General features: G+C 35.1%; 1 protein-coding gene across 4 annotated transcripts in view; it reads right to left on the bottom strand.

The window, feature by feature from the left end:
• The window catches only part of TBC1D5 (TBC1 domain family member 5), a 294,686-nt gene that overhangs the window by 57,811 nt on the left and 219,041 nt on the right, over window positions 1-17,834 (bottom strand). For all 4 annotated transcript variants that reach the window (XM_042817093.1, XM_042817092.1, XM_042817091.1 and 1 more), the window contains 2 exons: window positions 17,612-17,754; window positions 11,685-11,791 (listed from right to left, as the gene is read on the bottom strand). In XM_042817093.1, coding sequence (XP_042673027.1) covers window positions 11,685-11,791; window positions 17,612-17,754 — 250 coding nt within the window. The remainder of the gene's footprint in view (window positions 1-11,684; window positions 11,792-17,611; window positions 17,755-17,834) is intronic.

The following is a 17,834-nucleotide window of genomic DNA, read 5'->3' as shown; positions in this document are numbered from 1 at the left end:
ACCCATACCCATACCCATACCCATACCCATACCCATACCCATACCCACTCTTTTCCCAGGTGAAGGAGCTGAGGACAGGGTCAGAATCCCACGGAATGCAGTAGGAATTCCTTAAACTCGCAGAAACTGCTGAAAAACTCTCAAAACTCCCATCTGTGAGGGGCTGTGCTTTGTACACTTAAAATCTCCAGTATTGCCCCTTCCATTATGGGCCTCCAGGGACATACTGCATAAGATTGTCCACAGAGCTGTGCGAAACCATTCATGGGCACACTGCTCTTGCAGTGCACTGGGGAAACCACACTATGCTGTAACGTAACATTTAACCATTTGAATACACGTTATTTGCAGAAGCTTCCATGCAGGAGCCAGCGGAGGATTGTATTCAACGTTATTTTCTTTGTCTAGGTGTTTCCTTTTCACCCTTTCTTGCATATTAACAGAAAAAAAAAAAAAAATCTAATCTAATTCTGCACAAAATCGGAAGGCCCGGAATAAGAGAGACAACAATGAAAAAAGATTTTCAATATGTCTGATGAAAAATGAGGCTTATTTCAGTTGAACATGCTATTGCCTCAATGCCGAGGGAAAAGCACTTGTCATTAGAGAAATGAATTGCTCAGCTGTTTATAAGCAGAAAGCTCTGGGGGAATTTCCCGGGGCCCAAAACACAGAGCATCGCAGGGTTACACAAACATATGTTGCAGGTGTTTTAGGGTAGACAGGTGGGAAAACCTCAACTACTGAAAAATACTCCACTTAATAGATTGTATCTGAAACCAGATAACCTACATGTAACAGAGGAAAAAACAAACAGAACAGCAACGGTGAATTACACATCCGCACAGCAATAGTCTCGCTGAAATAATTATCTCACCAGAGCCAAACGGGACTTTTCTTTTTTTTTTTTTTTTTAAGCAGTTTCTCTCAGTATATTAAACAAATGCTTACACATCTTTTCTTTTTTTTTCTTCTAAATGAATAATATTTTAAGCCTAGAACAAAAAACAAACTGAACTAAACATATACAAAAAAAAAGAAAGATCAAATGTTGCCTTTTTTATTTAAAATATATTTTTAAGGAGACACTTTGTTCCTTTTTCTCTTCTTTACTTACAGTAGAATATTATTTTTTTTATAATCCTCACACAGGCTAAATATTTCTGTATTAAAATTATTTTTTTCCCCTTTCATTTGTTTCTAATTGAATTTGGAGGAACACCTGACCCTACATTCAGTAACGATGAAGGGGTCTGCAAAGCTATACCTTTTCTACTTACATCACCTGTACTTGTTTCTTAAATAAAAGAGACAAAAAGAAGGGAAAAATTGGTCAGGGAACAGAGGTAGAATACAGCAACTTAGACATGGATAAGCATCTTCGCATTTTGTTCAGTTCTGCAGCAGTTTTTCACTGATAATTCACAGATAATTAATATGAACTGCATACTAATGATTACTTAATAGCCTAGCTGCAGTGAGAATTTAACTTTTCCTCTTTTTATTTGTTTGTCAGTTATCCAAGAATCTGACTCCACTCGAAGACTTGACTTACAGGGTATAAGCAATAGCTTCACATTACATAAACAGGACAAAATATTTCGTATACTAACCGTAAAGCCATCCCAAACTCTAGAGCACCCAAAGCATATGCCACTCCCAAAACAAAACTCTCATCTTTCTCCTCCTAGCTATTGATTCTCTGGAATGAACAATTTGTTGAAGCACAAAAGGTACTCTATCACCCACCTACAAACCACAGAGTTAAGTACTTTCTAGAAAGAACCAAACAACTGAGGCATTAGAGGACATAATGTGCCAATTTTAAAGTGGTTCAATGCCAATGGTTAAATATTATCCAAGACATAGGCTGACAGTCTGCATTTATCAGCCCTAGATATGATAGTAGAACAGCATGGAAAATATCATGCACAGAAGTAACAAAGAACTTTCTTTAATCACAGGAGTCAGGAGATCTGTACACTAATACTGACTTTGGCACAGAAACACCATAATTCTCAAACTGGGAATAATACTTCCTGTTTACATTTTTCAGAAAGATGCTGTGGGTCTCAGTCGCAGAACTTGTTATTTACAATGCAATAACAGCATGAAGAATTATCATATTTAATTGCTTATGAAGAAAAATTAGGGAGAAATTTCTGAAATAAGAAAAAATCGCAGAAAGAACTGACAAGGAAAAAATTCTGCTAATTGAGTCAAGGCAGGAAGAAACCCCCGAACTCTGATCAATCTGAAATAAATTATCTCCAGTTTTGTTCCGTGACAGCCCTTCATCCCCCTGGCAACTAGAAAATTCAAATACCAGGATGATATTTTAAATACTGTGCATTATGGTCTGTTTTTAACATCATGTACACATACTTTCTCTCACATGGGCATTCTATGACAAGAGATATAGAAATGAAGAAATGACAAGCGAGATTTAAAAATACTTCAGTGACTTGACTGAAAGAAATTTCTAGTTGCCTGTTTAAGATCCCTGTCCTAACTCACTCAAAAGCCTGTTTGTTTTTTTTTTCCATTTATCATTTTACACTGTATTGCATTTGGTAGACCAAATCAATCCATATCAGCTTTTATTGATATTCCATACAAAAAGACTCCAACTTGCCAATGCTCAAGTTCATAACCTGCTTAAAATCCCTGTCTTGCATAAACAGAATCACTTAAGTACCTTTTAAATCTGCCTCTTAATCATCATCTACTTTTCAACCGAACCCTAGGTTTTAAGAAATAAATTAACTAAATAGTGAGATATAAATCTGACAGCGCTCAGCCCTACCCCATGACAGATTTACACACTGGCATCTTGCAGCCCCGTGTGGTTAGAACAAGAGTTTTACAACTGTGGAGGAAAGATCCAGGCTTTTCAAGAGAACACACAGTGAGCCTTGCTTTAAACCCTGGAATGTTCCAAATTATGATATTTAAAATATGACATCTTTATGTACAGAAAAGCTACCATATTATGGTTTTATTGGCACTCGTTTTGGACAACCTGCGTAACTCACTGATGGTTTTGTGAGGAATGCAGTTATCCTAGGCTTATACCGATAAAACCCTTGTTAACCGCACTTTCAGTATTATGTCTTCCAGACACATGCTTGTACACAAATCTCACACACCTGAAAAAAAAAAAAAAAAAAAAAAAAAAAAAGTTTCTTTGGTTACATCTGCCACATGGAAAAGAAACTGAATAATTTATGTTCTATGCATAAGATGCCAAGCAAAGCACTTGAAACCAGTCCCCTAGGGAGTGAAGAAGGCTTTTTCAAAGAGCCTCATGCACACAACACCATAGAAGGAATACAACATTGGTGTCCTTTCCTCTAAAACAGAAGGGACTTGCTAAGTTCCTGGTGCTGTGGGATAAGCAATTTGTTTCATTTTGTGATTCCAGCAATGAGGGGGCACGGGAGAGCCATTTTTACCACTCTGCTTCCTAAGAAAGACCAAGAAACTTACCTTAATTCTCTAAATCTAATTTTCCATAAAAACTGTTGGCAAAGGAGAGTCTACACCATTTGCACTTCTATCTTGAAAATATTTTGTTCTTTTAGAAGTGTTTTACAATACAAACAGATTCAATCAAATAACTTTTGTACAGGACAATTAATAACATAAGCTGTGTCAATACACCATCAATATATCCATATTTATATCAGAAGAGATTGAACTTAAATTCCATCCTACTTGACTAGATATGACTCAGTAGCTAATCTTCCATAGATTATTGGAAGATTATGAATCCATTTTTATATAACTCACAGCTTGTGTTTTGCAATTTTAGTCAAAGAAACAAATTATGATACAGAGAACTTTTGATTAGGTAGAGTCAGAGTGCTTTAAGTGCTTCCTTTTGACAAACTACCTTGCAAACTAGAAGTGATTAATTGAATTGTCAGTTTGCACACAAGAACCATAATCACCTCTCTCTAACACTGTTAAATACATTTTAATGTGGTAATTTTATAGATATATCATTACTCTTTAGGAGAGGGTCAGTAGCTTCATACGACTTTTTAAACAGAAGCAAACCAATCATCTGAAAGAAGCAGCCCCAAGAAATTCACGTGCAGTAAGTTTTATTGGTAACAAGAGTAATTAAGAGCTTAAAACGCTTCTATTCCTTACTTTAACATAAAATATAATCGGAATTGCTTTTACTTTGCTACTAAGGGTATTGCTTTGCTCAAAGAGAAGGAACTATTTGAAATTTCAGCTTCCAAATAGAACTTTCTCTTCCAACCTGTCTTTTGAAAAGATTTTTATAATACATGACTGAGCGTATGAATTCGCAGTGAATATTAACGGCAACACTTATCGACACAGAAGAACAATTCCTTTCCCATTTCCAAATTTTTCCTCCGTCAGCCCTCTGGATGAACATGATGTTGTCACAGCTCTTGCTTTCTGTTGCTAACAGAGAAGACTCCTTCATAAAAGAGCTATTTATGAAATCTGAAAAGAAGATTAAAAAATACACTTTTTTCCCCCTCATGTTTGCAATTGGTTGTGCTGACTGACCAGCAACTGCCATGATTATTTATAGAATAATGGCTGTTACTTGCTATTCTATACAGCATGACCATGTATTTGCTTGAATTCCAGTCAATGGCAGAAACAGTAGTTTCTGACTCACCTTTTGGTGTCTCCTGTGAAAGATTATACACTTCCTATGGGCACAGAAATTGCCAAGCATACCACCATCATCCTCACTGTCCTCCAGACCAGCAGCTGGCATCACCAGTGAAAACAACTACATGAACATGCCCTCCTTGCTGAATATATTTTCATTTTCAGAAGTAGATTGCAGTGGTGTTCACTTGGCCCTACGTATAGCTGGGATGAGTGCTTTATTTCTGCATCATCTTATCTGTAACACAGCTCAACTACGAGACATGTCACTGTAACGAAACTTAGCTTTGTCTTGCATTATTTCCCTCAATTTTTTCCATACATTTAAGAGCAATGGTTGTTTAACTTGAATTAATATAATACTTGTGCGTTCTTATCTACATAACTGGCCTCTGTATACAACACTAACAAGAGAGTGATGCTTTAACCAGCAATGTCTTTGGCAATTGAAAATACCAGCTTTCTCCTTAGAGTGATGACTACTATGTTATGTATGAAATTGAAGAACAAGGAAGACTTTGAAGGATTTCTCATGCACAAATGACTAATGAACTACTTACTTTCCAGGAATTTTTTTCTGAAAGCATTACTTACGACATACATGGTACTTTGAAGATAGTGCCTATTTCATAGTGGGTTGATTAAATGGTTAACTTTTTTGGAGAGATTGGAATATAGAGAGATTGCAGTTGGATTGTTGCCCTGAGAAGGGCAACAAAGCTGGTAGGTGGTCCGGAACACAAATTTTATGGGGAGAGGCTGAAGGAACTGGGATTGTTCAGTCTGGAGGAGACTCAGGAAAGACTTTATTGCTCTCTACAACTCCCTGAAAGGAGGTTGGAAGGAGTACTCACAAGTTGTGTCACGGGACGTTGAAGTTGGATATTAGGAAAAAATTATTATCTGAAAGAGCAGTGAGTTACTGCAATAGGCTGCCCAGGGAAGTGGTGGAGACACGGCCCCTGGACGTGTTCAAGGAAAGGACAGACGTAGTACTTAGGGGCATAGTTTAGTGGGCAATATTGGAGATAGGTGAACAGTCTGCCTAGATGATCACAGAGGTCTTTCCCAACCCTAATGATTCTATGACTCTATGAATTAACATTGAGACGGATGAAAAAGTTACTGTACTATGAGTACTGAACACAAAAGTTTTTTTTTGTATTTTAAAAAACATAGGTACAATGGGAACAGGTTTTCAAACAACTGTACAAAAACAAAGAGGATTTTTAATCCACGGTAAACTATTTTTATGTGGTACTATAGCAACAGTTATACCAAGTAATTTATCATTAAACTCATAGCTGCTTGTCATATTTTATTCTTTTAATGAAACACAATAACTTTTCAAATGGAAAGCAAAACTTTCTGAATTCAAGAGCAGAAAGAGTAAGTTAATAAATATATAAAATATATGCAGTACTGAAGTTGTATAGGCCTTCATTAGAAAGCCTACCATGCAGTTAAAGAAAAAATCTCCATTTATTCAAAAGGAAGTATTTAAATTATATTTAACCTTGTAGCTGCAAATTGGGAAATAAGACCATCAGAATACTTAGGTTCACCACAAGGAACATAATGTGGTTGTAAAACCAGATCCTGACACATTTTCATTAAGATCTATCTATTAAACATCCAAGACTTTAATCTTTCAGACATTAAGGGAAACAGAAGTTCACTGTGTAATGCCACTGAATCACTAAAAGAAAATGCATTTGTCTGTTTCTCCTAATTCTCTCCTCCAAAATGAAAAGACACGTATTAAACTGTACTGCAACATATCATTTCCTTTACCAGTCACAGTCCCTGTGAAAGTGACTCTCATTAAAAGCACAGCTGACCTTACTCATATCAGCACCTCACATTACTTTGAGATACTCATCATCCCAGGCTGACTCAACCTCCTCAAACTCCTGATGTATTGTTGTGAATCTCCTGAAAAATAAGTCACGTTCTTTATGATAGGAAAAAAAAAAGAAGAAAAAAAAAAGAAAAAGGGAAAATAAATCATTTGTTCAGCCCTCCCTTCTTTTGGTACTCTGACAAAATGGACTAATGCAGTTCCTTTCTGAGTTGGTAGAAATTAATGAGCTGCTAATGTCCAAAACCTGCCAGATTCTAACTTCTGATTGGCTGAAATCTGGTCATTAAAGAGAGGTAATTAATGCCAGATTGCATAAACAATGCTAACAAACAAACAAAACAACCTCAAACCTGTTTTTCTCCTGCCACAAACAGTGAAACAAACAACACTGACATAACGGCAGCTTTCAAAGGCCAGTTGCAGCTCTGCAGCAGCACCTCAGTTAATGAGTGTATAGAAAAGGATCCATCTGAAGAAGAAAGTGAAACTCAACAGCCTTTCAGGCACATGAAACTAGCTTGGAGAAAACTCTGAGACGGTGGCAGCTACTTAAGAAGAAAATTCAGCTGAAAATTCATGCACAAAGAAAGAGTTCAGTTCAAAATTTCAGTAATATGTTTCCCCCTTGTCATTTACTGCTCAGATTTTGAAGTGTTAAAAACTGGAATGTAAATTTCTCTGACTGATCATTATAGAATGATCATAACCATAAATTGTTGCTTAAGTTTTCTGTCAGTCCCTGTAACTTCAGTCATGATGAGGTAATACAACTTATTTTAAATGTCATGGGTTTACTTAGAATTTAATACTCTGTAAAACTTCTGTCACCATTTTCAATGTCAGCAAATACCTCAAAATACAGTGTTGAAAAAATAGCAGCAGCAGTAATAATAATATTACTAGCACAAGTAACAATTTCCACTGACCAAATACAGCCCCTTTCTTTCTCTCTTTTTAAAATCAATGGCTTATGATAAGCAGTGTCTCCATTGAATAAAACTCCTAACAAGCTTGTTTGACAGTGTAATTCACTATGTTAAAATATCTGAAAGCAAACATATTTGACAAAATACTAAGAATACAGTACACTTTCAGACAAAGGATGGTTGTCAGGCTCTTAGTATGTAATGTGAAATGGAAATATTCTGCGTTGTGCTTTAGATTTGTAATAAGTCATTGTGATAAGGTTAACGCTTCAACACAGAACAACATAGAAATAAGCACACCCAAAGATGAAAATTACTTTGCTTATGTTGCTGTATTAGAATTTTATTTGCTAAAGGGTGAAAACAGATTTGCAAAATTCACAGTTAACTTAAAACAATAGTTTTAAACCTTTTATTCCTAGCCCTGGCTGCCTTCAGGAAGGAAAGAACATCTGGTTATTTAAGGAACACAATATGTTCACATTTTCTATGACTTTTGTTTCTAATTGGGTTTTTTAATTTTTTTTTATTTGAACAACTTTAGTTAGAACTATGTTTTTTAATCACTATATTTTTCTGCTGCCCTATCTCTGTATATCTACTTCTTAATTTTGCAGATTTTGCTTTGAAAATTAACAGTACTCAATGGTTTAGATATGTGGAAAAAAATTGAAAATATATAATGGAATATTAAATACAGAGATATATACCTTCAGAAAAAAACCTAGCTTTATTTTCTCATTTCACATAAGCATACTTACAAAACTCCATTCCTTCATGAGGAGCTCGACTTCAAGATTTGAAAGGACTGTAATTTCACAGAACTAACTTTCATATAAATAATTGAGGTAATGACCTGTTCAAAGAGTAGAGATGTGAAACAAACTCTGCTAAGCAGGATAACAATATCACCCTATCTGAAGACAACAATTCTGATTTGAGATTTTCATTAATTGAGATTAAATTCAATTGTTGTACACTGACCCATACTCAAAGCTATAAAATCAGTCTTTCAGCCCATCTATCAGAGACAGGTGTGTTTACTTGGTTCCAGCTATTATATAACTCTGTATTTCCTTTCAATGGTACTGGAATAGACTGAGGATGTAGAACTGGGAATGTCCTCCTAGCCCAACTGCCAACCAGGGTCCACTAAGTCAAAAGCAGAGCTGCTGTAAGGGCAAGTACAAAACATTTCATACTACAGTTATTACTGGATTTTGCTAAGATTTCTGGTGAAGTTTGATTCCACAGAAGGTCAGGAAATGTTATTTGTTCATCTGTAAGAAAAAAAATGGTCTCATTTTCTTCTGATAATTAGGTTTTCTCCTAGCGAGGTCTGCATTGCAATGCAGCAAACAAAAAATGCTGGGTCCATTAAGCCACAGTTTACCTTTCCTGATAATCTACAAGGCAAATAAGTAAGGTGAAGTTATCGGTTATGACAGATGAAGAAAACAGAAGCAGAAATAACAGACTGTATCAGAGGAGCAATTTCTGATTATCTTCAGAATCAGAAGCTATGGACAGGAATGCCACATGAAGAAGTCCACATGAACTACCTCACAACCTATGAGAGACCTACTTCTCAAAAAAACCTCTCAGTTTTATGTTTGTGCCATCACCCAAAGATAACATTTACTAACAAACCTTTAAAAGGCAGATTGCTATTTACACCTATCCATGATTCCTCTACTGCATTTCCTGCCTAGCCGCGAATCCAAGCTCCAAGGCGCAGAGAGCAAACTTGCCTCAGATATTTGGAATGACACTTAACATACTTGTTATGTTCAACAAATAATGAAATAAGCCACTGGACTATGCAACAATATCCCACTTCACACATTAAAAATCAAGCAAAATCCTGGAAGATATACAATACAGAACAATTCAGTTCTGGCTCAAAAGATGGAAATTGCACCAAACTAAATGTAATTTCCCATTAGAAGCTAGAAGTGGTTGATGGAGAAATGCGCAGGAAAACATCAAAGAAGGAAGAAAAATCATTAAGCAACGAATTTGCTAATCATCGCTTACAAGTTACACTACTGACTAAAATCTCCTTGTCTTTTTTTGCAATCTCCTTTTATCTGCTCAGGGAATAAAGGCAAACTGAATTATCTTTATGCAGAAAACAAAAAAAAGGTATTCTAATTTTCCCACTTACACAGGTACATAATCCGTGTACTGATTTTTAACTCCTGCAGCACCCATGATGTCTTGTTGAGTCTTCCCTTTCATTCTCACTAATGAAAAATTTTGACAGACTGGGAAAATGTTTATAAGTAGTTCTTGGACCACACAGAATAACAAGCCACAGTAGACAGACTCCCATTTCAGAAATATGTTGGGTTAAACCAGCATATGCTTAGAGACACATAAGTGAAACTTTAAATTACATCTCGAGAAAGATTAAAAAAAAACCACAGGTACTTGTTACTGCATTGGAAATGTACTTCCCTCTCTGACCAGAAGGTAATTTTTCATTTAGAGAAATCCTTTTGAATAGAAAACCTTCCTTCCTTATTAAAGGAAGTCCAAACTTGTTAATATAGTCTCAACCCAAAAACCCAATGTAAAATGAGAAGCAGCTATGAATTCCTTTGGGCTCTCTATTCTGCGGAAATCCTAGCTTTCTAATCTTTAGAGTATTTCCCAAACAGCTAAGTAGAGCTCAGAAAGGAGGAACATTTGCACAAAAGAGTGTTAACGGCTTATTCACCTGACTGAAGGGAGAACTATCTGAAAGACACAATAAGGTCCTACACCCATCATTTCTCTGAAAGTGATTTTAGGCACATCTGAGAATGTGAATTATTAGGATGCCAAGGTCTTATGAGCCTGACAATTTCACTCTGCTTCAGAAAAGAGAGTGAGAAGCAGAACAGTGATCAAACTTATTTCATAGGATACCGGAGGCTTACTTTGGTCCATTTTGCTGGTTGTATAGCTTGTATACTGCCTAGGATACTTTGGAAGACAGTTGAATAATTAGTAATTTTTCTTCCTTTTAACATATTCCTTTGCTAAACAGCAGATTACGTACGGATTGAGCACAATATCTCAGCACAATTTCCCTCCCTCTACGTCTTTCCTTTAAAAAATAGTTCTATCTTGTTTTGCTCATGAAGTGCTTAAATAAATGCTGGCAGTTTGATTTCACAGACTGCTGCCTAAATCTTAAGAAAAATTCTTGAGATCTAACATTAAAAACTTTCTTACACACTTAAAAGATGATATATTTCTCGTCATGAAAGAAATCTTTGTGCCCGAGAGGAGTGAAGAAAACAGCTGTAAAGAAAGCAGCTGTAAAGAAAGCTGATTTCTGCAAAAAACTGATACAGAAACAAAGAGACAATTTTTTTCTTAATCCACAAAAGTGTAAACATTGGTATTGAATGAAATTTTGCAGAAAACAGTCAGAGTGCAGAAGTGCTGAATTTTTCACTTTCAAAGGTGACTTGAATCAGGAGATGAGGGGAATCAAACTTTACACTGGCAGCTTACTAATGGGACGTGCTCAAAGACAGTTCAAAACCAGTAGCACAAATTCTGCTGTCTGCCAAAAATCTGAATATTGAAAAGAATATGAAGTGCGACTTTGCCTCACACACTTTGTCTACTATATTGCGGATACTGAACATGTATAATAACCATATACATATGCATGCCCTTCTAAATCAGCAAATAGTTAATCGATTTTGTAATATAGTTGAGTGTATCACAAACTTTAAATTTATAAATTTATATTTTTTATTTCTGTGAATCTTTTCAGGTTGTTAACAATAGATACTCATTTTTAATTGAAAGTCATCACATAACATATTATATATTGTACGCGGGCAGTGTTTTAAGGATTAACAGTGATTCATCTGTAGACATCTCAAAAAAAAGTTTTTAGTTACTAGGATTAATATATAAAATACCAGTTTCCCTCAAAAGTGTACTCTGATGAAATACGTCTGTGCAGAATACCAAGCAAAGGAGCATAAACACCTGCACTTACCTGAGCTCCTGTAGAAGTTTAATGCATTAATAGGATGGAATTCTTTTAAGAGTAAAGAAACTTTATTTCATTCTTGTTTATCAGCCCCCTTCTTCAGCTTGTCAAGGAAAAAGAAACGTAAAACTATAGTCTACCCATCAAAATATAAGTTGTTATTAATGTCATAGCATTCAGAACATTCTATTAAAGAAATTCATTTCCCATGTTTACAGATCCAGCCTCTCACCTTTGGATCTCGAAGGAAAAGTGCTCTTAGGATAAGGGAGTGAACGTCTCCAATAGGAGGGTAATGCATCAGAAGTCCCAGACAGGTCTGATAATTACTTGATATCACTACAATGAAAGTGAAAAAAGCAAAATATTATTATGTTATTCCCTGTAAATTCATGACAGTTCAAATGTAGCTGCCTTTTCCCTCACAAAGACTCTCCAAATTCAAGCAGAGCTCAGACTAAAAGATGATACTGTATACTGTATTACCACTCCCTTTGACTTACACTTCATCCAATATCATTAGGGTAAAAAAAAGTTGCATTATCATTAAATCTACGATTGACTGTATTTCATAGACCTTTATATTAGGATTCACTTCCAGATTTAGGTGCCTAAATTTAGACACTTCTTTGTAAGGTGTGCATGGAAACTCAGCCAGAGCCAGTGGAGGTGGGGGAAATACTGTCAGTGGAGGTACAAAACCTAAAGTGGACACTGGCTTTTCAACCACTCACTTGCGGATGTTATATCCAGAGGTGTTAATATGTGAGGTCCTGCTTATATGGTAACTTTTCCCCGTTCTGATAATTCTTTGCTGAAATATATTTTATCGTATTCTTATGCACATAGACAGATATACGCACTCACACATGTACTCGCACATTCATATGCAAATATAAACTGAGGTAAACAACTCCCTGTTTTCTAGTAAATCAAAAAACTTTTTATGGAATGTTAAGTACAAAGGGAAAAGGTTAGATTTGCATTTCAGAAATACTTAGAATGAAAATACACTGTTAACATTAAGAAGAATTTTTTACTTATTTGGAAATTTTTAGGAAGTTGATTTTATATGAAGCTAAGTATATTCTATACAGTTCTTTGCTTGTCACTGTCATCTTCTGTTTCTTTCTTTTTTTTTTTTTTTTTTTTTTTTTTTTTTTCCAAATCAATCTCATTATGAGTGCAATTATTAAAGACATCTTTTCAGGCAGGTCTGTGTAAACTACTTCATTTCTTTTGCACCATCTAAATCCAGGCAATCCATCTGCCACAGCTGTCAAAGCAATGCCTGTTACTGGTGCTTGCACTGTGCAATATAAAGACAGACTCAAACGCTAATAATTATAATGAAATTTTTAACAGACTACTATTCTGAGAACTTTAGTTGTAACAAGAAATACTTCTAATCAGGCTTCCACACCAGAAAAGATCCTGTAAACATAGACTTATTTTGAATCAATAAAAGGCAAAATAAATGATTGTTCTGTGGACAGAGAGATTTAAATGCTTTACACTTTTTTCTTTCATGTGAATAAGCTTCATATCCTCCCATACCTTTCCTCCCTCAACAAGAGGATTACGGGGAAAAGATGCAGGACTGGGCAAAATGAATAATTATAATCTGTGTAGGGAACCACTTTATCATCTTCATTTCCGTTGCTGATCCGACAGCTTGTAATTTCATACATCTGCTTTCATTTGTAAAGCACTCACTTATCCTACTCATTCTTTATCTGTTCTGCCTGTTCTTTTCCTATCCTTTGTTTTTCTTGTTCATATTCAGGTACCTGTTTTTTTCTTCTTGAAGTCACAGAGTGGCATAATGAACACAATACAATGGTCTCAGTCAGAGATCTTTCAGAGGAGCATAATACCAGCAACACATATTACACAACCAATCCAATTCTCCCGTGTAAATCAAATTTCAGATACTGTACTACAGTTATGATTATACCTTTTTACCAAAGCAAATAAAAATACTGACAATGGATAGCACATTATGCGTACTTTTATAAATGACAGGTATTAAAATCAATACATTTCTGTTTTGAACACATCAGTACATGTTCTATTTTGCAACGGAAAATTGATTAAATTATTCTTCCTTTATTCGTCCTGGAAGAGTTATTTGCTGTCGCACTGATACAGAGAAAATTAAATATTAAAAAATCTGATTTTTTTTAATAGCACAGACTTGAACCCTGACAAAAACTGATACTTTCAAACAGAAGGCACTTACTCTATTAATTTTTTGAAATGTAGAATAGAGAAACAATTGAACAATTTAAAAAAAAAAACCCAACAACTTTTATGTCACCAACTTAGTCCCCTATGCTCCCTAAAAGATCAGTTTTAAAATGAATCCTTGCCACCACTGATATGTTTAAAAAACTCGGACCTTAATGAGGAAGGCCTGCTAACTTCTATTTTATTGTTAGGGATTTTCTCATACATTCAGCTCTTCCTTTTTCATGTAGAAATTGTTGCAGAAAAGAATATCACTGCTAGTGCTCTATTTGCTGGATAATATTGGGTTAAAGGGATTACTTTGCTGAAACACCTATTGGTATCCTTCTTCATTTCAAGAGTGAACTATCTTTGGCTTTTAAGGACAAAACGTTTGATATTATCAAAGGAAGTGGCAAATGTTCTTAAAAATGATGCAGAAAATAGCAGATAAAAAATCCAACCAACCCTTTTCTGTAAATGAAGAGTTAAAAGGATTTCTGAGAATCAAACCCAGGACGAAGTTTCTGGAGGAAGACTCTACAATACCAATTTCTCCTGGCTCAGCCATAGCTGGATTGGTGCTACTGCACAGGGTGAAAGACCATCTACTGCTTTGTCATATAAGCTTGATGGTTGCCACTCTGTGCTTGTCCTTCACTCAACATCTTTGCAAGAGTCACATCTGGATTCAACTCACACTGTGAAAACCAGTTATCACTTTGCCAGAGAAAAATGTGATTGGTATTTCTAGGGAAAGCAGCAGAGAAACTCCTGTGATAGAAAAAGCAACCTTATTGCCTTTTGATTAATATTTGCTACGCAGTGCCCAGAGGAACATTAAGTTGCTTTCTCTTCTCTGCTTTATAAAGACTGACTTTTCACTATTGGTCCAATAACCATTATTGGATGCAAGCACCAGTCAAAAAAGTGGAAAACTAACTGTACTTGTCCTCAATCAAGCCCTAATTTACTGCCACCTGTCATTTGTTCAGAGTTTCACGTCTGATGCTGCCAATCCTGTATGAAGATGACTTCCTAACCCAGGAATGGTGTGACTACTTTCCCCTGCTGCTTCACGCATTGCTATGTTCTATTTAGTAGACCTAAATTGAGTTAAACATAGATTATGTGAACATCTTGCACTATAACAAAAATAACAAATCAACTCCTCTAAGAAGAGGCTATGGTTCCTTTATTTCTCTTAAAATATTCAGGGTGCTTTTAGGTAAGAAAAAGTATATGCTAATAATGCTCATAACTAGTCTTTCTTATCAAGTGGGAATGTGATAGAAGTATACTTATTCAAACACTCATCAGTCAAAATTAGATTCTTGAAGGGAAGGTAAGTATATAAAATACATACACATTCTTTGCACTGAGCTCTCCTTTCCATTCTGATTTCATGAACAACTAACTGCTCATGTTCAGTCCATATCAGTGAAAAATCAGTAACACACTCATTTAGATTTGACACACTTTTAAACAAAGGTGTTTTTCTTCCAAAGAATCTAAGGAAATAATTTATTAAAACTCACCAGTAGTTTGGTACATGACTGGACACTTGGTTTGTGAGGATTACCACTGCAAGAATAAAGCTCTGCATGGATACAGACGTTAAACAGAACAGAGCTGTTCACAGAACGGCTGTATACATCACTACATATCGGCAGTCTTTAAAACAATCAAGTCATTTCAACTATGTTTTGTGTATGCACAGTAATCGAGCAATCAAAACATTACACTCTCATTAAATAAGACATAACTTGTGTAACAGAATTTTAAAATATAATAATAATAAAAAAGAAATATATAGCAGATAAGCTACTTTCTTAAAACCATGTCCTTGTCAATACAATAAGAAAACCAAAAAAGATCCAGCAATTCCTAAACCAGCTACTTCTTCCCCAGTTCCCACTGTGCTGGTAGAAAAGCATCTGCATCACTTTTAAACTCTCAAACGCTTTCAGTAATTTATTATTATTATGGCTTATGTTTGATATTTTTTGTAACATAATTTCTTAAGATTTACATTGCTATTTTCATTCTTTTAGTGTTTTTAAATTGAAAGTTTACAGACGGTTTATTTATAGAAGATCAATATCATGGTGGATTTTGAGCTAACATTTCCTTTTAGTGAATGAAGTTTTTAGAAACTTATTTGAGAATGTTTTTAAAAATGTTACAACAGAACTTTGAACTCCACCTCAGCTCAAATATTAATAAAAATGAAAGGGAAAACAGAAACAAAAATCTTTACAGATAGGTAAGGAAAGTTGACTTTTATAAAGTCAAGAAATCTCTGATTTTGAAGTTAACAATATATTCAACTTTACAACACTTCTGATAGGGTATTTTTTGTTTCCCCAACCTACTAAGCTTAGAGTAACTGATTAAATCCAACTATGGAAAGAAACAATATTAGCTGTCCTGATGAGATATCTTTGCCTACCATCCAAGCAAATGTACTCACTGTTAAAGCCATTTGCTACTTTATTTATTAAAGCTGGGATTTCAGAGAAAAGAGGGAGACTGATTTCATACCGATGCCTGGAATACATTTTTAGCTTACTTTTTTAGTTACCTCATACTGATACTTGTGTGTCAGCACGAGAAAGCAAAACAAAACAACTCCAAAACAATCTTCTCTCCTCTAGGAGAGACAGAGTGCTTACAGATATATTTCTAAAGTGTTTTTAAAGAGAAATGATGGCACAAAATAAAATGCTGATGTTAAGAAAAATTTTTACATGTATCTGCATCATATAACTATACCAAAATTTTAAGGATTATTTCAGTTTACTGCATAAAGGAGATTGAAATTTCAGACATAATGATTTGGAATTAGATAATCCTGAAACAGAACTATTTGTTTTGAAATCTCTTTGCTGAATTAAGCATCCACTTCTTTTAGAAGAATGTAAAGCAGCTCTATATGCTAAACGTTTATTAAAAGGCAACAAAAAAAAACCCACATGAAGTTCTATGGCAGGCAATGAAATGACAGTATGTGCAAAGTAAATGCATGTTATATTTTCAAGATTGGACCCTAAAATAGGAACCACAGAAGCTGAAAACTTTATGTGTCCTAGAATACAAAATTGTGTCAAATATGTGACCTTGTTAGAAGCTAAAATTTACAGATTGTATATAATTAACACTGAACAGCATGCTAAAGAATTCATATATTTAATGACAGACATGCATCTGACTGCAAAACACATACTTTGCTGCGGCAAACTCATACATAGAATTCTCTGCAAAATATGATGAGGCATAAGTACAAATCTTTTAAATAATATATCTTCTTCCTCTCATTCACAGTTACATACACTAGTGACATTTTTGGGATTTCCTTTAGCTCACCTTCATGTATTTTTTGCTCATCAGCAGCCTTTAAGAACTCACCTTAACACATAGTTTCATGTATGATTAAATACAATAAAAAGAAATAATCAGTTTTTTGAAGACACCACTCTTGGATAAAATACAAGTATTTTGTAATTGTTACTCATCTTTGCACACAGATTTCCTCCAAGATATAACCTGGAAAATTATGAGTCACTGTCTTATGCATTTTCACAGAACAGCAAAAGATGCATCTCCAGCATCAGAGGCTTTACTCAATTCATCAGCTTTGTCAGAAGGTGGAGCTCTATACATACCTGAGTCACTTCCCACACACAGTCTGCAACTCCATAGAAAAACACAGAACTACCCAGAAAACAAACCTGCATTTAACTCTCAGATACAATTTATTTCGTAAACACAGCAGACTGCATCTGAAAACAAATGGCTCCTTTCATGGCATCTAAAAGTATTTTCAGTTTGTTAAAAAAATCACAATGAAATTTAGCATTTCTTGAGCCCTTTTTTTCTGCGAAAAATAGGTTGGCATTCTTAAAAGATCATGAGAAAAGTGATACTCACAGGCATCTCTAATATATAACAACATGGCTACAAAAATGTAGTCAACTAAATTCAGGGTGATACTGTCAGCAAATAGAGCGTCCCAGACAACAAGAAGGTCCTGGAGTGGGAATTCACGTCCAAAGAGCAGCCTTACCCACCGCCTGAAAAAAAGAAAAGACGTGAGTTGCACCCTTGCATTTTGACAAATATTGGGAAGGCAGTATATATACCACAGGATCAG

The sequence above is a fragment of the Centrocercus urophasianus genome, unplaced genomic scaffold (assembly GCF_019232065.1).
Source record: "Centrocercus urophasianus isolate 14NV4802_14NV808 unplaced genomic scaffold, USGS_Curo_1.0 seq_16, whole genome shotgun sequence".
NCBI lineage: Eukaryota > Metazoa > Chordata > Aves > Galliformes > Phasianidae > Centrocercus > Centrocercus urophasianus.
Note: the sequence above shows the minus strand (reverse complement) of the source record. Positions and strands in the feature narration are given on the sequence as shown.